A 22,973-nucleotide genomic window follows, 5' to 3' on the forward strand; every position below is an offset into this window, starting at 1 on the left:
CGCTCAGGTATTATCATATAGGCACCCTGTGGTACTTCACGTGTCACAGGACTTTACCTTCCACAGTTGTACTCCAATAACAGCAAACAAAAAGTTGAAGAGCATCGTTACAAGCATGATGTTCCAGATTGTTTTCACGGCTACAAAAACGCACTGTACTACATGCTGTAGAAATAAAATAATTGCAAACACAATAAAGATGGCTAAGAATATTGTATTACAGCAGTCAATAAAAACATGAAGTTTCTTAGATAGAGAAAACGACAAAAAGACTTGTTTTCCTGGCAAGAACAGTCGTACAGCTTCGCCAGGCAGTCTTCATAAAAGTTGAGGATTCGTCACTATATAATTCCAGCGGTCTTTCAGTCACTCAATCTAATCAAAAGACAATTTTGCCAGTATTCCGGGTTTTTGTCCTTAAATAAAGTCTTTCAAAATGGCTCTCTCCGTGGACAACCGTCCAAACAGCAATATCCTCACAGCAGTACCGTCACGATGCACCTTATTTAGAGGTTTTGACTCCGGTATCCATTGTTCAGAAGCGAAAATCCGTCACGCAATTGTCACGCAAGAGGTTTTTACCGTCGTCAAAATCGCCACTTGTTTCAAATAAAAGAACAATACATGACGGGGTATTCATACCTTCAGTCCTTTGGCTCTGTTGATCGCCCTTAGCGGTCTTAGGACTCTCAGCACACGGAGAATTCTTACCACGGAAAACTGCGAATCCCTGAGAAAAACCACAACCACCTTAAGTTTTCAAACATTTTGAGTTACAGATGCGTGCATAGCCTGTTCACAAACCCTCTATTTTCTCTTCAAAGATCGTCGAGCGCACGGATGGAAATAAAAACCACGAGGGATTTATTGACTTCAAACGCAAGAGGTGCACCTAAAGCACCCCACACCGGAACTTCTCGACACACACCGGAAATTGAGATTTTCTCGTGTCCAGTCCCCTATGCACAGTTTTGCATTCTCATTTCGCGTGCTCCTTATGACATAAGCCTGCAACGCAGGCGTTTTCTGGGCGGCGCGCAAGTACTAAACAACTTACCTGAGGACGATAGAGATAACTGACACAGATACTACTAGCAAATCCAGAAGATTGAAAGCGCTGCGGCAAAACGAACCCTTATGAAGAATAAGTCCATAGGCAACGAACTGCAAGATAAAGAGATGTTGAGTTAAACACTGTGCCAGAAAAGTCAGCAAAGGTTTTACAGTTGGACCTCTCCACAACGACCTCGTTGGGGGGCAGGAGAGAGGAGCCATTAACCAGAGTCGCACAAATGAAGATGACGGGGAATCAAAGGTTCATTGCACAATCAAGCCCATAAAGATTTAAAATTCTGTATTTTTTTCCATGCTAGACACACCACTCAGTACGGTATTACGTTATGCTGCATTTATTTACGTTTATGAAATTTCATTTTCTTCATTTCTTTTCAGCATAGTTAAAGGCAGAAGATCTTGATTTTACAACGTGATCTAGTACTGCGAGCTAAAAAACGCGCCACGCAACACGATAAAGAATCGAATTTTGCGCCGTCACACTGAGCATTGTGGCAAAGTGCGAGCATATTCGCGTGACCTAACTAGCGTGACCATTAATATATACACGTTATGTACCTTAATAAGAATTTCCAGAGTGAAGACGGAAGTGAAGAAATAATCGAAATAGTTGAGCACCTGGGAGAAGGAAAAAAATGGCTCTGTTAATTTAACTGTTATTCATAACACTGTCTTGCATTTGAATTTAATGATGAATGAGTTTGTGGGAGCTTTCTTTGAACAAATCAAAAGTGTTTCGGCAAACTTTTCCAGCAGACTAACTCTTCTAGACTGATTTTAATGATGCGAAGTTTCTTCAAAAACCGGATCTTAAAGAGACTTAAAGAGGCTCTACCTGATTTCTCTTTGCGCTTGCGTTGAGTGGATCCTCCGCTGCCAAAAGAATACTGCTGACGATAATCAGAATCAAAACGAAGTTGACAAAGTACTTATTGGTGGCGATCTTGTAACAGATGACCCGGATTCTGAAAAGAAACGTAACGTTTAAACAAAAAACTGTTGGGATTAGCACCAAATCAAGGGAGCCAGAGGCTTTCATACTCAAAATTGATGAATGAATTTTTTCCCTACGGCGCATGCTCTCTTTGACTTCTTCAAGGTCACATGAAAATGAAACTGTTTCCTGCCAAAATCTCTCTAGGAGGTTTCACGTCGAAGTCGTGCAAGACCGCAAAGAAATCCACAAAAAAGCCTAATGCACATGCAATGCTGTTGTTTTGCTAATCTAAACCCATTGTTTTTTTCCTGTTCTCATTGCCGTCGTCCTCGTCGATACTGCTTAAGCTGCCTTTGTTTAGATGACCGATCCACTTTAGGAACCAAAATTACCTGTTTCCCTTGGTCCTTTGGGACCAGGTCAGTATTTACCACTTTTGAAACGAAGAGGAGATTGGGCCGAGTTGAATTTCGCAATGACTTCTGGGACAGGTAAAAAACTGGCCAATAGCTGAACGGCACGCCCCCAGGAACGATCCCAGAAACAATTGCGGGACGCTTTCGGTTCTAGTCCCCTTCTCGCTGCCAAAGTGGCGAATGTCTGGGTTTTAATTACCGCAGAATTCTTCTACTCACATGTTTGTTGTAGAGAAAATAAATAGAGAAGACTCCGGAGGCATGGGCATATAATCAATATCCTCGGTTGAAACTTCTGCCGGGATTTCATGGTTGTCTAAAAAAAGACGTCACAATAAGATGCTTACAAGCTGAATAAATAACAAGGGAGGAGGGGGTGGGGATGGTGGAGGAGGTAGAAAGGGTTTGCAACTTATAAGCACAGCAACCCAAAACACATTAATCACAAAAGAACTTGAGAATCAGACTGGAAAGTTATTAAACGCTTTAAAATTAAAAGTACGTACTGTTTAAAACTGGCTTTGATCCTCCGACCTCGGAAAGCTCGCTTGATTGCGCCTCCACGTCGTTGTGAGATGCTGTCTATTGATAAAAGAAAGATTTTTCAAGAGATTTAATCATTAAGTTTGTTGTTGGCTTTTTCCACGTGAAGGAGGGGGGGGGGGGCGGGGGCGGTGGTAACTCCACACGTAGGCTACACTTGAAGGTCCACAGGTTTATCAGTTAATTGAATGTCAAATGTCAACCTCTCTAAATAACATGAGTATATAAAACGTCAAACGTCAAACGTCAAACGTCGAACTTCAATGTACTGTGCTAACGCAAATGAGCGAGAACAATAGATTTTCCTCATAAGCATTAAATCGGCACATGTGATGTCCGACGTCTGAGAAGATAAGAATTTATCTAACTCACTCTCACAATTCCGTTTCCATTCAAATTGCTTGTAGAATGAAGTTCTTGAGTTGACTTGTCCAGCGTCCTGGAAAAATGTAAGAAAAATTTGGGTCAAACGCTTACACATAGTTTAAGTAACTACCCGCTAACCAAAGAACCCGAGAAATCTGGGTGCGAGATAACCATACAGTGAGATTTAGAGATTATAATTTGGTGTTTATAAATCTCAGATGGGCGTTGAAGTAGCCTGCAGCAGGATTAGCTCAGTCGGTAGAGCGCTTAACTACAGAGCGGGAGGTCGTGGGTTAGATTCCCGGTACTGGACCAATACTCAGGGTCTTAAAATGACTGAGAAATGAAGGTACTGCCTTTGCCCTGCAAATGGCTAGACCTTCGCGTGGCTCAGATGACCACGTAAAGAGGCGGTAAGCGTTTCCAGTAGGAGACGTAAAATTAGTGTCCTCAATTAGTACCTTAGTGCTAAATACATTGACACTCAAATAAAGTGCGTTTGCTAACAAATTGAGACTCTTGTTTCGGCGTTGTTCAGGAGTGACCAGTCAATTAAAAACCACCTGAAATCGTCAAGTTCCTTAACAACCAATTCAAAACAGATAAGGCCGTGCGTTCAAGTTATTTTGAAAAAAAAAAACTAAAAGAGGGAATACACAGAAGAAATCCTCTTGATCTCTCCCATTCCCCGAAATGAATAAAAACTCTAGCTCTTACACATTTGACCGTGAGGCAGAACTGTGATTGGGCACCACTGCTCCATCATAATCCACGTTGGTTTGCGACTGCGCAGATTCTTTGAGTTTTCCTCGCTTTTCCTTTTTCTTTTTCTTCTCTTCTTCCATCTCTGTTAAATTCTCAGCATCGGCTAGATTATCAACAGCAATGGCCAAAAAGACATTGAGAAGAATGTCTGAAGAATGTTAAGGAATACATCGCCCAGACTCAAAGGTTGTTTGTGTATGGATTGATTACGAGTTAACGACTGAAATCGGATTAGCTAGTTTGGTATATAAATCATTAAATTGCAGCGGTTTTGTCGTCCTTTTTTTTCTTAAAAAGACAGGAGAAGTCGTTACGGCACGTTGCTATTGCAGCAAAATTAATTTTTGGATCTCAACAAAACATGATCCTGCAAATACGGAAAAAAAATCGAAAACAAAAAATGAAAATGACATGTATGACTTTCCTGTACACGATTGCACTCAGGAACAAAACAGTAGTCCATACTTTGCTCCATCGTACGACGATCCAAATGGCCGTCTCTGTTAAGAAAGATGGTAACGTGACGTCACTCTTCTCCTCTTTATCGGCCTGGTTATGCTTTAGAACGAGTCGACGTTGTGTCGAACTTAGATCCAGTCTCCTGTCCAAAAGAGTCCCATAATGCAATTCGACACAAAATCGCTCCAGTCTCACGCGCAACAATGACCAATACAGTTGAAGTTTCCACTACACGTGATACTGACTGTCATTGTCTGATTAGTGATCATGTGGTTTTCACTACATTTAAATGCCAGAAAGGATACAGTTTCCTACAACCACAAGGAATATGAAGTACAATATTGGTAATATAGCGCCAGCCTCGCCAATCCCACCCCATGAGCGAATACCATCATACATGACAGCATTCCAGTCTTCCCCTGTTAGAATCTGGGGAGAAAAAAATTAACGGACAATTAACTAACTACAAACGACCTTCCTTAATATGAACACCGATGGGACACACCCAAGTGTCCGCATCATGGATGTAAAACATACAGGTTTGGCATAAAGCTATTTCAAGAAAGGTTGTCGGAACTAAAGCGCAAAGGTGCACGCGAGAATCCCAAAAGGTAATCTGAGATGGAACCAATGAATTTTGAAAAGTATTTCAAACCTGCGATTTCCTGCCTTTCATAACTTTCTTGTAACACTCGCAAACATCAATGGCATTTCGTGTCATTCTCTCATTTTAGCGTAAAAATGATGAAGTTTCAGAGAATCACGGACTTAAAACTACCCATAATATCTTTCGGGGTTGTCGCGGAGCATGTTTCGCGTTTTTCCGCCAACCCTTCTCGAACCAGCTGTAAAGAAAAAAAATAGAGCTGTTCATAGCAGACAGGTGTCAAAACAATTCGACAAGGAAACCGAGTCAAGTTAGCTTTCGCAAAGACTTAACTAGGTAAAGTTTCCCTCTCGTTTCTTAAGTGGCGATTAAAGGGATCGGTACAGGTTTCTTTCAGATTATATAATAACCTTTCAGGAAACGAATGGAGCCAACATTTACCCCAACACTGTGAGTAAAAGCTAGGTAGCGCAGCGTTATGTATCAACATCATTAAACAAAAGCGATAAGTTCCCTCAAAAAAAAAACTAGCCAAACATATGAATCTCTAATTGTTTTCCTCGAATTTTCTTCTGTCAACTTGAGGAGAAGAAAGATCAGACGAGAATGCAACGATACCATTTCCTCACCTGAAAAACTGTTATTACCGCTCTCCAAAAAGAATCAAAGTTACTGCGAGGAATTTGGTCACCATCCATATTGAACCTTGAAGAAGAACAAGAGTGAAGACAACTTAATGTCTTATTAACATTTAGCCTGTTTCAGGCTCCAAGATAGTACACCGTTTTTCGCTCGCTAGCTTTTTCCCTGCTTGCCCGCCTTTTTGTCTCGCCTGCACTGCACAGGCTTACCAACATTCCACAAGCGTGTAGTTGTAGGTTGAGTTCTAATTGACAAAAGAAAGGATTGAGGCACACTTACCGACCACCAAAGATCTGCATCCCAAGCAACGAGCAGATAAGCATAAAAAGAGAGAGAAGTAACAGCAAACCAGCGATGGATCTCATGCTGTTAAGCAGCGAAGCCACCAAGTTACTTAAAGAACTCCAGTATCTGAAACAAAGAATTTAAGTCCGTCACGGTTGTTCATCTACAAAAAAGAGAATTTGCGTTCGTCACTGAACCATTTTAGCCATGAGATACGCGTATAGACTGAAACGCCTGGACTGTTTTATTGCTCAGAGATAAATGCGTGGATTAAGTGCAAGTAGGAATTTGAACAGAACAGACAATTGCATAAAAAGAAAGGCAACATTTGAATGTCCCGCAACGAACAAACAGATACCCGTAGGACTGAACAGCAAAACGATGGACGTGTAGCAAAACTACCAAAACAGCACAGTAACAAGTGAGTCGTAAAGAACTAGACTACATTCACAAAATACCCATTTATTATATGAGTTTCCCTCTGACTATCAAAATAAAAGCACTTGCAGGGCCGCACAGAAAGAATTCGTCATTTTAGAAACGAGTAGGGGACTGGTGCCGGAATGCGTCCCGCAATTGTTTCTGGGATAGTTACCGGCGACGCGCCGGTCAGTTATTAGGCTTATTTAGGAACAGAACGGAAACGTCAGTTGACGACGGCGCGCGCAAATCAAACAACTGGCTTGACGAATGGCAGAGCGGCAAATTGAGCACCGGAAGTCGTGTTTAGTCCTTTCCGCGCGCTTTCCCGTCGTCAACTGACGTTCCCGTCCTTACGTCAATCGGAAGTGGATCTTTTTTATTCTTGGGCAGTATTTTAGCCCAAATTTTCGGCCAAATCGTCTCTATGAGAGTAAAGACACTTAGCAATACAAATTTGTTAGCGTCAAGTCATATTATAAAGGAAGAGGCGTTACTTCCGGTTGACGTGCGTCACTCAAAAACGCCTTCCCTATTGACCAATAATAGGTCACTTCCGAGTTCCAAAGATCCTCACTTTCAAAATGAGGCCATGTGCACAACTTTTCTTGTGAAAATGAGTTTTATTTACATGAGAATGAAAAATCTTCCCCATATCAAAGGCTGAGCACTTAACCTCGTTTTGATACAGAGGCCCGGGGAAACTCGGAATTGGCCTATTGGTCAATTATCATTCCCTGTCTCTAATAACAGTCCCAGAAGCCTTTCCGAAAGTTTCCTCGGCCCAGTTTCTTCTCGTTTCTAAAAGTGGCGAATTTATACAGGTAACAAAAAAAAAGACTTCTAACCTAGTTACTTTGAAAATCCTAAGCAAGCGAACACAACGAAGAACACTGATTCCTATAGGCCGCTGATTCATTGCCTCAACAATGGCCAGTTCTAGTAAGCTACTGATAACAACCTGAGAGGAAAGAATCAACAAGAAACAAATAAAAAACAAACACAAACTCTGCTCACTATGTTTAAGGGCAAAATATGCGCATAGGTAGTAAACAAGCCGCACGCCTTTAAAACCCAAGTGGCCAGTGAAGCTGCTCCTTCAACTCAACTTACTGTATTTATTCGAATAAGCGCCCAACCTCGAATTAGCGCCCACCTCGAATAAGCGCCCATCCTAAAGGCAGAAAAAGTTAATAAGCGCCCACCCTCGAATAAGCGCCCACCCCCTGGCTCCTCCCAATCAAACTCAAATAAGCGCTCACCCCACCCCACCCACTTGAGTGAATAAATTCTAATAAGAGACTTCCCCGAGGACGGAGTCTTCTTCAGAGTATTTTACAGAAACCTTGCTTTGTTACTTCTTCGCGTTTTGTTATTAGCATTTATTGTTTTGTTACAAAATAAGCATACTCCACTTGCTGAAAATGGTGAAAATTTAATAAGCGCCCAGCCTCGAAAAAGCGCCCACCTCGAATAAGCGCCCACTCTCAAGGTCCAAAAATTTAATAAGCGCCCAGGGCGGTTAATCGAATAAATACGGTAATGAACATAAATTTACATAATTATTCAACTACTCAAGAACAGTATGCGTGCTTGGGTAGGCAACATAACTGAAACTACTCCACCTTGCGAGCTAGCCAATATCAACTTCTTACTAGGGATCGGAGCTTAACCAACGACGACGGCGACGGCAACGGCAACGAGAACGGCAAAAAATAAATAGGTTTAGATTTGCAAAATAACAACTTTGCGCGTGCATCGCGCGTTTTTGTGCATTTCTTTGCCGTCGTTGGAGGATATAAACACAATACAATTTCTGAACTGAAATACAGTCCTTTAGAGCCTGTTTACATGGAGGTGGGGACCCTAGATAGGTGAGGTAACATGTGGCGGGTCACCCCACCTATCACTTAAACGTGATCAAATTAAAATGAGAGATCATATGGACAGGCGGTTACCCCACCTTAGCGGGTTACCTCACCTACCTGGGTCCCCCCGCCCCCCCCCCCCCCTCCCCCGCTTCCATGTAAACAGGCCCTTAGAGTCAACGCCAGAAAATTTCCCCAACACTTGAAAAACTGAATTTAATAGAATAAGAGGGATGAAGGTTGGAGGAGCGCGAATTCAATTTTCAAGTGACCATTTCACTGTCGTTGCCGTTGTGGTTTCCTAAGCTGTCTATTTTCCGCGGCGAGGGCTTCACCTCCCCCGCCCCCCCCGCCCCTCCCTAATCGGTCACACTTACCAGACAATCAAATCGATTGAAAAGCGATGCAAAATATCCATGGATTCCTAAACAGTACATTTTGATGAGCATCTCAACAGTGAATATGGCTAAAAATAATTTATTTGCAATATCTGAAAGAAAAAAACGATCAAATCCAATGAAGAAGACAACATATAGGGAAGAAAGTAAGGCTTGCGAGTAAGTCATACAGTTAACTTGAGACGTTCGTTTACTTGCCAAAAAAAATTGCAATACTCAAAATTTGCAGTGGATGGGGGTGGGGAGGCGTTTTAAACACGTCGACATTCATTTGCAATACTAGCCACTGAACAGGCCGTTTCTGAGTTCCAAAACCTCTCACTTTCGACACGAGGCTAGGTGCGAAACCTTTGTTGTGAGAGTGAGTTTTGTTTGCATGATAATTAAAAATCCTTTTCATATCAATGGCTTCGCACTTAGTCTCGCTTTGAAACAGAGGCTTGGGGACACTCGGAAATGGCCTTACGAGACCAAAACGACTTTAAGGTGATGTTACACGAGACGATTCGCAACGACGATTTTTAGCGCAATACAGCGTTGCAACATTGTTGTGACATTGTTTCGAATGGTTACAACATTGTTCCAACATTGCAACACTGTGTTGCGCTAAAAATCGTGGTTGCGAATCGTCCCGTGTAACATCGCCTTTACTTCCAATTAACATGATTTGGTGTGTTTTGATGTCTAAACTAGAACTTGATATACACTGTGCACTGTACACTGTACACTGTGCAATTAAATTGTGCTGGAATACGCCGACGCTATTTAGGTCTGTTAACAACGAAACAGCACTGCTAAACTGAAACTCATGTTAATCGTAATGTATCATGTTGGTTTCTTAAAAAAAGTTAACGCATTTACATCACATAGTAAAACTGAGCATCTCTCCCTATAATTGGAGGCAAATCATATGTCATGTATAGTTTTCTTCGTACACGTTACATAGGAAAGTGCCCGTTAGCCTCGTACACCAGACAATTCTCTTACCTAAAAATGTAGTTAAAAACTCCGGTTGCCCATAATGTTCCAAAGCCAATGTTAAAGAATTTAAAAATACAACTACTATGACAATCCAATAAAACGCCTGCGTTTTGACAGCTTTACGTAGCTCTCGTCTCGTTCTATGATGCCAACGTTTTAAAATTTTCCTGTAATATGGAAAGTTTAGAGAAAATCACCATTAAACTTGAGATATCGTCAGAGGGAGCGCTTTGGAACTGCTGATGATTGCGGCATGATACAGACCATGTATCATATATGAAAGCAATAAATGACCAAGCCCGACATGGGCATCTATGAAGTTCAATGGTATTAGGATCAAACTGGAAGATTTTCTATATCGCCGAAGCACAGCAGGTCAGGGCCCAATGGTTTAAAACCTAGTTATCGCTAACGCAGGGATAAATATTAATCCGTGTTCCGCTTCACTGTTTAGTCTGAAACGAGGTGGAGACGTTATGACTATTCAGACTACTCAGTTTTATTTTACCTAGTCATTTTCTAGGCTAAAAAGAATTCTTGGAAATTTGTTTTGTAAAGTGCTCAATTTGAATATCTAAATGATGCTAACCCTGTGTTGATGTAACCCTGCTATGAACAATCTGGCCAATTTGAAGTTCCGCCCAGTGAATCAAACTCTCTATTTTTACGCCGATTTTTATCAGCTACCTCGGATTTTACCGCGGAAGGACTTCGGTAGCTTAGTCGGTAGAGCGCTTGACTGCACAGCAGGAGGTCGCGGGTTCGATGTTAAAGGAAAAAAAAAAACAAGAGTGTAAACATACTTTTCATTATGGCACCATCCATGGTGAGTGGTTTCTTGTGTAGCGTTGTCTTGCCACTCATTTTTGTCTGTCAACTCAATATCATCAAGTCTTGAATGTCTTGCTACACGAGTAAAAAGAAAAACATATTAGGTAGCGTTCAAACTTGATGCCCGGGATCAGTGCCCGAGAACGGTACTCCCTGGGCACTAATGTAAACACACCTTTTTTTCAAGTACCCACACTAGAATTCGGGCCGGAGCCGATGCCCGAGTACAAGTCGGGCCGTCGCCGTCGTCGTTGCTAAAGCTCCACAATGAGCCGAGGAATACAATTAATTCTAGGAACATTTCAATGACAAAAAGTTTCTTATCCGGTGGTTCTGTTGATGATGTTGTACAGGGCGTTTTTAACTTTAGAGTCTGTTCTTCAAATCCCTTCAGTACAACAATTTAGATGAAAGCTACAGAGTAGCACTTTCCCGTGGTTCTGTTTATTTTGCTATTCAAGATGGTCTCACAATTTAATTCAGCGGATAAAAGAAAACTGATTTCTTGTGGTCTTTATCTAGTTTTCCGCAACATGACTAACAGCCTGTACTCACATGTTCTTCCAGAACTTTTCTTGTCTTCGTCTTCCTCGCTCTCACTGTCACCTTCAATGTCCTCTGATAGATTAAACAAAGAATTATTAAAAACAACAGTGTCAAGCAACGCGAAAACCAGAGGCTTTTCTGACAACTGCAGTGGCTGTCAAATCAAAGGTGGCAACTAAGTGAACGTTTCAATCTTGCTCTCCTGTAACCATGTGTCACCCTCAGTTTTTCAGAGTAAGAATAGAGAGCTTAGGCAACGACAACGGCCGCAGTGAAAACGTTGCTAAAAAGACGAATTTGCATCCTTTCAAACTTTGTCGCGTCTGTTTGGACCTGCTCAGTTTGTCAAATGAAGGCGATTTTTCCTGAAGTTGAATTCTTAAGGACTTCATCCAGGTTCAAAAAGAGAGACAGGAAAATTAGTCGTTGTATGTTCACATCCTTCATAAAACGTGGCATTAGAAGGTTTCACGTGGTAGTCGTGGAGCGGACTTCAAAGAAATGTACTAGAAGAGCGTGATGCACGTGCTGAGCTGTTGTTTTGCTCATAAAGGTGATGTTACACGGGACGATTCGCAACGACGATTTTTAGCACAAAACAACGCTGCAATGTTGGAACAATGTTGTAACCATTTGAAACAATGTCGCAACAATGTTGCAACGCTGTGCTGCGCTAAAAATCGTCGTTGCGCATCGTCTCGTGTAACATCACCTTGAAACCGATTGTTTTCGGACGTTGTCGTTGTCGTTGTGTTTGCTTTAGTTCCCTAATTATGGCACGTTCCTTAAGGCATAAGGAATGTTAAGGCATAAAGATCTTTACCTGCTTGTGTTATCCAGTCAAGATAACCATTGTATGCTTCTTCGACTTGCTGCTTTTCTCTAAACTTTTGAAATTCCCCACTTTTTTGTGCCCTAGCCTTTTCTTTGGCAAATTCTCTGCGAAAAAAATACGTACCATTAAAAAAAGAGATGGTTGTTAACACACCACAGCCAAAGCAGAACTTTTAACTATTCAACGAAGAAAATTTCAAACTGTGGGTACAAGTATATAAAAAGACTTCACTAGAAAAGATAGGGTTCGTACCCACTGAGAACACCAAGGACTAAGTTGAGAACAAAAAACGATCCCCAGATGATTAGCGTCACAAAGTACACCCAGGGCCATGAATTGCCTACTGCATCATTTATCTGAAAGAAGAAATAAATTAAATCAATTGCAAGAAAAGCCAAACACTCCCAACATAGCAAATAAAGAATTCGTCCCTGTAAGTTCTCGTCAGGAGCCATGACTTGACCCGAAAAGGAGCAAGCTTTGGTATATAATTGCCAGCCTGCATAACAGGCGCTATTTGGGCCAAGTGAGGCAAACGCAACATTTCGTGCAAAGCGTGAGATGAGTACAAAGCGCGAGACGAGGGAAAGAGAAAAAGTAAAGCTTCACGCGAAATGTCGCGAAATGTCGCGTTTGCCTCGCTTGGCTCATAAAGCGCCTATCATGCAGGCTATATAGTTGCATTCATACACTCCTCTTAAAAGAGAATGGGTTAACCCTTTAGGTGCCAATAGTGAGCAACATCAATTTTCTCCTAACAACATCAATACAATGTCAAGAGAAAAAGTTATGGGAATTAATAAAATGATCACCAAAGAGAAACTGCCATGATTTTTTATCAAATTCTCTTTACTAATTCTTGAAGCAAATGTATAGAGATCAGTTTGGAGAATTTGTATGTGGATATTGGGGCTTAAAGGGTTAAGTAGAATGCTGCCAAAGAATCAAAAACATACCATATAAAGTACATCTGTCCACCCCTCTAGAGTGATACATTGAAACACTGTCATGCAAGCCAGACCAATGTTATCAAAATTTGTAATTCCATAATTAGGGCCTTTCCAGCCTCCTTCACACACTTCTCCTTTACTGGCATCGCATTGGAACCCAGACCCCCCTGCACTGCAGGGGTGTGGCTCTTCCATAGCCAGTGAACCTGCAGTAAGAAGAGAAATCATTGTCGTATCACCTTTCAAATCCAAAGGTCAGACATAATGGACACTCCATAATAAAAGGGCGGGAATGGCCCTTTTCAAAGGAATGCTGTTTATAAGCCCCCCCCCCCCAGAACTCTGGGAAGGCATCTTAAGTTAAAGCAGTGCCAGATCCAGACCTTGAGATAAGGCGGGGAAGGGGGGGGGGGGGGGGGTGGTCTCCAAAAATTTTTTGGGGTCTAAAACTAAGGGTCCCCTGGCCCCCTTTGGGCCCCTCCCCTGCATCTGCCACTGTAAATTGTAATTTATTTTATGAGTATTGTTCTTTCACTGTGGGAATTGTTGAGATACATCTTAGCTTAGAATGGTTTCATAAATCTAGGGACTGCTTCTTTGTTGACAAAAACAAATTGCATTGCGGTTGTTGAATAAACCACATACAGGTACATCTACTTGAGTCTCCTAGCCACAGTCAGTCCATAATAATCATTTACAATATTGAGTTACTGCCATTATCACACATGACTTAAGCCTAAGCCTAAACTAACAAGAGGACACGAAGACAGCTATTACCTGTTATGTTGTCATAACATGTCATGTGAAGCCGTCCCATGAACAACTCCACACCAATAATAGCATATATTATGACAACAAATACTACTAGCAAGGCGATATGGAAGAGTGGAATCAATGCCTTGATGATTGAATTTAACACAACTTGCAAACCTGAAATGAAATCGATAAATAAAATAATTAATGAAAATGTTTTGTTCAATTGGAATCTTTCTCTGAATTTCCAGAAGATATTTATGACTCACATGGTCCTCTTTTCTTAGGTCGTTTCTGGTGTGGTCCAAATCAGAGTAAAGAAAGGGGTCCTACATTTGGTTGGTACCAGGTTTGTACAGATTTTTGCACACAATTCAAGAAATTTGACCATTCTTTTTCCAAAATAATAACTTACTTTCCAAACTTAGGGTTATCAAATAAGCCATGTGTAAGAACCTTGATAAACACAGGAATAAAGCTTTTCCCATCATGCACTGCAAATGTACAGTGAACTGCTGTGCAAAGCAAACATAACAGAATTCTAAAACTTCTCATTCTGTGATTGAATGTTTTGGCTGCCATCAATATTAAAGAAGACTTGACTACTGAAAAAAATTCACTTAGCCATAATTAAGTACATGTTGCAGTAACTGTTATTCTGACCTTTTACCATTTTTCCAGACTTTTTCCAGGTCTGGAATACTGGTTTGAAAATTTTTTTGACTTACTTTGTAAGGAACCTGCAATATTTACAAATATGTAAGACAAGGACACTTACTTGGAACACCAGAGACCAGTCTTAGTGGTCTTAGCACCCTGAATGCCCTTAGAGCTTTCACATCGAAGCTTCCAGAACTCAAAAATGCCTTTACTAAAATAGTTGCTAATCTGTAAAGAAGACAGGCAAAATAACATACAATCCTTTCTAATAACTTTCCAAAAAGCTTAGAATCTTGTGCACATTAGCCTGCAGAGCTGGCATACTTTTAAAGGAAAGCTCAGTGGTGTATTTATCTTGGACACCCCGTTGAAAGCAAAAGAAAACTAAGGGAAGAGGGGCAGGTACAGTGGGAGGAGCGCAGAGGAGAAAAGAACTTTTTCCTCCCCTCCCCTCCCCCTCCACCTCCAGACCTGTCATTAAGGACTGTAACCCATAAAACCTGTCACAGCTGAGCTCGCTTGATGTTACAGGTGATCAAAGTGGAAAGCCAAAGGTGACACTAAAACTATTTGTGAGAGGTTATGGTTGAATCTCCATTTGCTATGGCTGCTTCAGAACTTAATGACAGCCCTGACCTCCTCTATATTAAATTCATCAACCTATCCCTTGGAATAATTTTTTGACTTGCCCCAACTCATCAGTTTCAACATTTAGATGGCAGGAAAACATTGGTATCATCGTTCACGCTGCCAAATACCGTATATGACCTAATAAGCGCCCACTTCCAAATAAACGCCTCTTATCTAAAAACGCTCCCTCTATGCTTGGACCCTAAAATTTTAGGTGCCCTGGACCAGGTTGTTCAAAGTTGGGTTAAGATGACCCAGGGTAAGTGTGAAATTTGAATTCAGATATGAAAGCTTAAAAAGTAAATTCAGTTTCATTCTTTCTGTCAACAAGTTGATGATTGGATTCCCTTAAAAATAACAGAGAAAATTTTCCAAGAAAATGCTTTCGAGCAACTAAAGAAAAAGAAACCTGGGTTAAGCACTAATCGGCCTTCGAACAACTGGTATTTATTAGATTATTCATGGTACACCTGCTTTGCAGGCTATAAACAAAGTAACAATATCGTAAAAGGGACACTTTAAGATAGTACTTATCACTTACCCTACTACTACAATTACAAAATCTAAAATATTCCATCCGTTTCTAAGATAAGCTCCAGGATGGAAGAGAAAGCCATAGGCAATAATCTTTAAAACTGCTTCTAAAGTGAAAATTGCTAAGAACACATATTCAGCCACTTCCTAAAAGTAAAAACAAAAAAAAGTATGAAATGTTAATCATAATAATCAATGTTATTGAAAGTAATGTTTCATGAAAAGCATGCAAGAGTATTTTGGTTTTTGAAAAAGGGAACAAATTATTTATTACTTAATGGTGAAATAAAATTTATTGTCACACTTAAGAGGCTACAGGAAAAAAGACCCAAGTGGCCACAGATAAACTGCTGTATTCACCCAACAAATTACCTTGTATTTATTGTGAAACAAAGAAGGAATTTGAAGCTATCTCAAGAAGCATCCAGTGCCAGAAACTAGTGCCCCACCCTAACCCCCCCCCCCCCCCCCTCACACCCTCTCATTAACCTTCTCTCCTAAAGTAGAACCCCAATATAACGAAGTGCCATGGTACCCAAAAAAATTGTTCATTAAAGTGGGGTCTTCATTAAGTGAAGATCCTGTGATAACGAATTATCCGGTTAGCAGCAAAAATATTCATCATAGCATGGCATTTTAATAAATAACAATTACCAAAAATTCAATACTGCACATAGGAAACATTTTGATTCATTTGATACTGTAAGTGTAAAGCACTGATATATCAGATATCAACTTCAAAAACACTTTTAATTAAAGCAAGCCATGATTTCTGCTCAAATCTGTTGTTTTTACAGACTGCTGCGAGCGACCAGACAAAATATTTATTACAGCAGGGATTTTTTCATAAAGGGGCTCGTTATAGCAGGGTTCGTTACCACATATTTTAAATTTTATTTGACTTTTGACACTAAGATTATGTCCACAAAATTGAAAAAAAAGACAGAACTACATGAATAAATAGTACCATGTGAAAGTATTAATGGAGAGGTTTCACTTAACTGGCTACCTCAAAAGAGTTTGTCCAAAAATTATAAAGATAAAAAGTTCAAAAAGTTATAAAGCTCAAACATAATAAAAAAGCAATAAAAACAAAAAAAATCATTCTTTCTTGAGTTAATGGGCTAATCCAACAAAATAAGGAAAGAACCTCAAGGTGTAACATACTTTACACTTTAAAAAAAACAAAGATAATTTTATTTTGACCTCCCAATTTGAATGCCTAGACAATTAATGGTTATTAATTATTATTAAATGCTTCTATAAATTGTTTACTTTTCAAAAGCCATATGGGAACTATAATTATATGACGCACAAAAATAGAAATCAGGGATGTTATACGTCCACCTAAAAATAACATTGAATGTTCCATTGAAAAACACCACATCCAACATGTCATCAAACAATTTTGTATTCCCAGATATTAAATCATTCAAATTCTGGAAATGACAGGGTTTTTCCTTTCATTTTCCCCAGAATTGTTTCAGATTTGAAAACTAGACAGATAATAGGGTAAAGCTCTACAAATAGGCGCCCGAAAAACTTGAGATAAAATTAGTTAATAATTTATTTATTGTTTGGTCGCTTAAGTGATTGTTTATTTTCATTGGACGAAAAATATAAAAATACGATTGAAAACAAGTCTGCAAGCTTGTAAAAATAGTAACCATATCATTTAAGTACGTCCGCTAAAAAAACCTTTAAACTTATTACGCCCTTTAATCTGAAAAGATACCAAACTCTCATGGCAAATAACGTAGCTGGTGTCACACAGCAAATAATTCCGTCGTCTGAGAATGTATTTAAGCTTAAATTTAATGCGTGGCACAGCGTTCTCCTACTTCATCAACGATATTTTAAATCAAGCAATCAGCTTCCTTTTTTGTTAATTCAAAAACATTTTAGAGATAAACATCGATTGGTTCGGTATTCAGTGAATGCCACGGGCAGCAACGAACGTTTAATTCAGTGTATGTCCTGCAATTTTGACAATTTCTAGGATTTTTACATTATCCATAGGAAAAAAAATCGCACGATGAAGCCAACAAAATACTTCCCTGAACACGCGAAAGAAACCAAGCAATAATATTTTATTTTATTCGATCTGCTTTTGGTTTCATGCACGATTAGCAAGTTGTTCGCAGGTTAGCCTCGCTCAACCACGACGATTTTTGTTTACCCTCAAAGTCATCAATTTCACACAACTCTTATGACTGTGAAATTGACAGCGACGATTTCAGCGGATTACTCGAACGCATCGCCTTAGCTCGCATTAAAGTTTAATTGAACAGAAACACGATCACATACTCTCTTTGTATCGTGTGAACTGAGCCTTAAGTTGCACAATTATTTTTCACAACACCAGGCGAGATAAGGCTTTGTCTGTGAGCACAAAAAAATTTGTCATACAAGCCTATTTGAAATCGCGACGAACTAAATTAATATTCACAAGTTCGAAAGTGTACTGACTATTTACGCTTAGCGCCTGGAGACGCAACTAATTTCCCTGTACCTAAACAAAAGAAACAGACGATTCAAACACAAACTTTCGAACGAACAATCAATGACACCTTCACGATCATCTGTTCCATAACTTTTATTATTGCCGATCGAAGGCCAAACCGGTACACAGAAACCGTGTCCTATGTCTGACCTCGTCTGATGAGGTCTTGTTTTGTTCCAACATTCATGCCTTAACGCTATATTGAGCCAATAAAAAATTCACCCAAAACTAAACAAGGAAAGCGTGTTATATGAAATACAACCCACAGCAATATAATACTAATAAATATATTTTTATTTTTTTCACGAGCCCAATATAATGCACACTGGTGTCAGTGTACAAATTTCCGATTCAAAAAAATATATACAGTTTTAAGCCAAATCGTACGGACTAATATCTTGTGCTATCAATGACATATTCGCAAAGGCAAAGCCTAATCTACCATTCACAGCATGAATATTCAAACTACAAAAAAGAAAAATCCCGCAAAGCGAGATGAATAAGCAAGTTACCTACCAATCCTTCATTTATCTCACTGCTATCTTTCTCGGGCAATGGCTCGTAAGCGGCCAAAGCAGCACAGTTCGCAAAAATTGTGATCAAAATCATGACATCAAAAGGCTTAAGCCAAGAGTTAAGGCGAAAATCTGAAATCCGTTTAAGTAAAATACAGAACTAAGCAACAGAAACGTTAAAACCTATGACATTAGACTACAAGGCCAAAACCATAACAAGTTCCACTCACAACACCACATCGTCCGCAGAATCGAGAGATAAAAATATCAACAGAAACCCTAAACAGTGCTATTTAAAAGGATATTTCCACTCCACGAGATTTATGGCAGCACTTCGGATAGGATTGCCAAGTGACAGACATAGAAGTGCTCTCTTTGGCCGAACAGCATTTCCAGATTTTTTCTGTCGCTTAGTCGCCGCAACAGATTTCCCATACTTTGAAGCATGTCCATTCAGCCGTGTTCTGTTCTGCATAACGTCTGTCCCGTTCGGCCAGGGAAGTTTCGTGGCTGGCGTAAAATTGGCCCTGGGATAGCCTAAAAGGAATCAACAAAAACACCAGGTTAACAGCAAAATTATACGAAGCGGCGCGCCGTTGCAGAAAAAAGGAAAATCACGATGCGGCAATAACTCATCTCGTGCTCGGCGACAGAGAGCTGTTTTAAGCACCCGGCTCGATTCAAAACATCCAGGTAAAATACGCACCGTTTTGTTCCATTTTGGCTGCTCAAATTAGCCTTCTTCTTAAACATTTAGCTTTGACAAAGTCGTTTCCCAGTCATGTCAACAATTTGCAATACACATCATTAATTCCATATTTATATCTCACAGTTCGGTCTATCCGCGTGAATCGTCAAAAGTGAATTGAAGAGCATACGGGCACTTCATTACCACAAAGTCGATATTTTGCGTGACGTTGTCACGCTAGGTTCTTCAAACAAGGGTTTCCCTAACAACAAGCTCTTAACCTACCGTGTTTGCGACGGGGGGCCCCCGACCACTGTATATTACAGATAATAGGCAAGTCAGCAAGAAGTATTTTGAAAGACACTTTATAATCTTTTCCTAAAGATCATATATGTACAAGTTTCTTCACCCCAGCTGAGTAACGTTCGAAGCAACCAGTACCGCTGAAAAAGAGTTTTGTATTTACTTTTTTCCTTCATTCATTTATTTATTAATTTTTTTTATTTGCAGCTGCTAGTTAAGCTAGCTTGCAGTGTATGTGATGTTTTAAATTTTTAGTTTGAATGTACGTGGGACATCCGCAATATGATTGAATAGCGGGAAAAAATTGGAAAATTCTACAAAGATGTCTACGAAGCATTCATTCGGTTATTAACAGATGCCAACGGATGGCTGAAAACATTGGTAAACTTCTGTCACTGATTGGTTCAAAATTTCTTTGACAAAAAGGGAAAGACTTTTCTGGAAATTCGTGCATGATTGATATATGAATACTGTATATATTTCTTTGGACTCGCTTTGACGCATGCCCAATGCAAAAACCTCCTACGCGAGTACACCAGCCTACACGGAAGTGGGAAATCGGTACTAAAACCGGAAGTTTTGTTATCTTTCAGGGCCATTAAAGCAGATATATCCTTATAGTCACTCACAGATGCAAATTTTTCAAGAGCACATGCAATATATCGTGCCAAGGGGTCAATCATGTATTCAAGCTCTTGAGAAGAAATCCGCATGAAAATATTAGTACACTGAGATGCGAAAATAGCTACCGCACAGGTATGTTTTCATAGAAACCATTAAGCTCTGTTCAGCCAGTTTTTTTTTTCAATGAAATTCACCGTTTTAACTTTTAAACCTAATTAATATCAATCTTTATCGCGAGGAACTGCGTAAAAATCGCACAAAATAAATAGTCAGTGATATTTGAGTACAAATTGACAATAAGTTCCTCCTGGCCAAGATATGTCAAAAGTTGGGCTGTTATTAGTGAAATAAAAAAATCGCTGAAAATGAGTTAAAGTTGTGGGACGCAGCGTCTTTAATATGTAATCAGTTCAGAAAGAGTCTTAGGAGAATCGGAACATGGCAGAGGACGGACTTTTTTAGCCTGATGTGTTACTTTGTTGCGTTTTTGTTTATCATTGCGGTTCCTTATGCGCTATGGAACTTAACGTAAAGGAAATTACTTGTGAACAGCAATATCATTACTTCTTGTTTAGTAAATACATTTCCCAAGTTACCGAACAACAAAATAAACGTTGAAAAAACTGTTATGCTAACAATGCAAAGTTTCACTGAAAAACCTCTAAGTCGATCCCCTTAATCCTACTCAAGTTTGCCCATCCGGCTTACGTATCAATTTTTTTTATTTGCTGTGTCAGTGGTTAATCCGGTACCTTCATTTAATTTGCGATGAACGTTTATTCTTATGTTTCACACAGTTTGGTGACAGCTCCTCTACTGTTAACATAATTTTGATACAATTCGTGACACAGCTCTGGCTTCAATCGATCAGGGGCACCGTTTCCCAGTTGAAAGGTTTCCTTAAATTTGTTGTTAATTGTTAGTTTTTTATTAATAGCTCATATGAAATCCTTACCTAACTTTGTTCACGGACACGAGGACAACATTAGTAAAAATATGGTTTTTAAGGGAGAAGGATGCAGGGCTCGAGAAAAGTGCCGTTCGGGACAAGTAGATTTTCTTGTTGGACAAGTAACTTTTAAATCTTACTTGTACTTGGGCAGTGATCTTCTGAAAAAATAATTAACCATTAAAAAGAACAAGAAGTTGCCCCAGGCAAGCAAATCAAGAACTGCTTGCCCTAAGGACATGCTGGAATTCATTTTTTTCTTGCTTTTAAACCCGGGGGTGGGGTAAAGCTGCGCGGTTTAATTGTTATTTAACGAGATGTTTTGCCAAAAAACGAAGCTAGTAAAGCAAAAAATAAAAAATAAAAAGAATCTCTTTTAACCGGTTATTATTTAACACGCCATGTGTCTTAGGTAGTAATTTAAATACAGTAACTGGTGTGTGGTACATGGCTTTATTACATGGCCAGCTGGTATCGCGGCAGAGGAAAAACAACAACTTTTTTTTAAAAATATATATTATCATTATTTTTTTTTAAAAAACTGTTTTCCTATTAAAGTCGTCTTAAACAATACTTTTGAAATGATGCCGTTTTTTAAATATGAATTAGCTATATTTGTAAGTGAAAGGCTTGTAAGTTCACTGTGTTTAAGCTCCATTAAATTGGCCTCCGTTTAGCTGTAATGGCTTTATAAATAACCTTTAATTTCCCATCGGCCTTAGCTCGTCACAGCCGCCCCTCGTCATCACTTTCCCCAACCGGAGGCTCGTGAGGTTGAACGCCCCCCCCCCCTTTCCTGTTCCTGTTTACTATTTATCTATTTATTTATTTATAAAACTCAGGCCCGACAGCAATAAAAGATAATTTAAAAAAAGCACTTACGTAAAAATATTATATCCGTAGCTACTTGATGCTGCATACTGCGAGTTTTGACGGATAGGTGACCAATTCAAGCAAAAAAATAGTTAATCAAAATCATTTTCTGACGCATATCAAATATTTCCAATCCTTCACATTTGGAGTGTGATTTATTGCTCTCCATTAAGCCTTTGGCTTTTAGTCAATTGAAACCCTAACTTCAAACTTCCAGTTCTTTTTTCTAAACACTGCGAATCATAGATTGGCCTATTGTATTCATACAATTGAACCGCCGAGACAAGCCTAAAAGCGGAGCTCTTACACAAGGCTGACTGTTATCTCGAAACTTCAAACCATAGCAAGAACAGGAGAGAATGTTTTTGCTTCCTTGTGTCTGCATTCTGCCCCCCGGGGGGGGGGGTACTTTGGTTAATTTTTGCTGGGTATGTGCAGCTGGCCTCTCGGAGCCCCTACCCCTTTATAGTCTATTCTGTGGAGTCTTAGTCACTTTTAGACAAATATGTAATTTTCTCGATCCTAACTTAATCACTTTCTATTTATGTATCTACCTTATCAATCCTTTAAATAGGTCATCCTAAAATGAATTGACCCTTTTTTTTTCTGAAATTGAATAAAGAACACTTTACTTTTCACCGACAGTACAAACATTCTAGTACGTTTGCTGAATGTAACTTGAAGAACTGTCTTGCCCGAAAAATCCGAAAATGTGCGACCCCATTATAGTCAATCCAGTCGTGAAAATGCGACTCCATCCAGCCGCACATCTCCATTAGCCTCTTATAAGGAAGGCCCCCCTCCTTCCCCCCCCCCCCCCAACGATTCCGCTATTGGGTCGGTTGACATACAATTTCCCGCCAAGAAAACGGGGGTTTGCCTAGGATTTACCAGCCAAAAACGAGGCGTTCAGTTGAATGTGACGAGTTTTGGAGCCATTTTAACTCCCAAGAGAAACTGAAGACAATGCTTATGCAAACTTTTGGAGTGACCAACGAAGAGTATTATGCTATGTTAT

At 39.8% G+C, this 22,973-nt stretch overlaps 1 protein-coding gene across 2 annotated transcripts in view; it reads right to left on the reverse strand.

The window, feature by feature from the left end:
- LOC140923709 (voltage-dependent L-type calcium channel subunit alpha-1D-like) overlaps positions 1–19,366 on the reverse strand; it is a 32,799-nt gene extending 13,433 nt beyond the window's left edge. For both annotated transcript variants that reach the window (XM_073373786.1, XM_073373785.1), the window contains exons 1-26: positions 19,225–19,366; positions 18,824–19,055; positions 18,520–18,625; positions 15,508–15,647; positions 14,455–14,564; positions 13,701–13,853; positions 12,930–13,129; positions 12,226–12,329; positions 11,962–12,077; positions 11,148–11,210; positions 10,565–10,667; positions 9,768–9,928; positions 8,760–8,872; positions 7,363–7,475; positions 6,089–6,220; positions 5,797–5,872; positions 4,866–4,989; positions 4,054–4,249; positions 3,343–3,409; positions 2,934–3,009; positions 2,647–2,743; positions 1,910–2,039; positions 1,633–1,692; positions 1,058–1,164; positions 643–730; positions 58–165 (exon numbers count right to left, since the gene is read on the reverse strand). In XM_073373786.1, coding sequence (XP_073229887.1) covers positions 58–165; positions 643–730; positions 1,058–1,164; positions 1,633–1,692; positions 1,910–2,039; positions 2,647–2,743; positions 2,934–3,009; positions 3,343–3,409; positions 4,054–4,249; positions 4,866–4,989; positions 5,797–5,872; positions 6,089–6,220; positions 7,363–7,475; positions 8,760–8,872; positions 9,768–9,928; positions 10,565–10,667; positions 11,148–11,210; positions 11,962–12,077; positions 12,226–12,329; positions 12,930–13,129; positions 13,701–13,853; positions 14,455–14,564; positions 15,508–15,647; positions 18,520–18,625; positions 18,824–19,055; positions 19,225–19,237 — 2,988 coding nt within the window. In that variant the 5' untranslated portion in view covers positions 19,238–19,366. The remainder of the gene's footprint in view (positions 1–57; positions 166–642; positions 731–1,057; positions 1,165–1,632; positions 1,693–1,909; positions 2,040–2,646; positions 2,744–2,933; positions 3,010–3,342; positions 3,410–4,053; positions 4,250–4,865; positions 4,990–5,796; positions 5,873–6,088; positions 6,221–7,362; positions 7,476–8,759; positions 8,873–9,767; positions 9,929–10,564; positions 10,668–11,147; positions 11,211–11,961; positions 12,078–12,225; positions 12,330–12,929; positions 13,130–13,700; positions 13,854–14,454; positions 14,565–15,507; positions 15,648–18,519; positions 18,626–18,823; positions 19,056–19,224) is intronic.
- Between the last annotated feature and the right edge of the window lie 3,607 nt (positions 19,367–22,973).

Source organism: Porites lutea, chromosome 13, assembly GCF_958299795.1.
Source record: "Porites lutea chromosome 13, jaPorLute2.1, whole genome shotgun sequence".
Taxonomy (NCBI): domain Eukaryota; kingdom Metazoa; phylum Cnidaria; class Anthozoa; order Scleractinia; family Poritidae; genus Porites; species Porites lutea.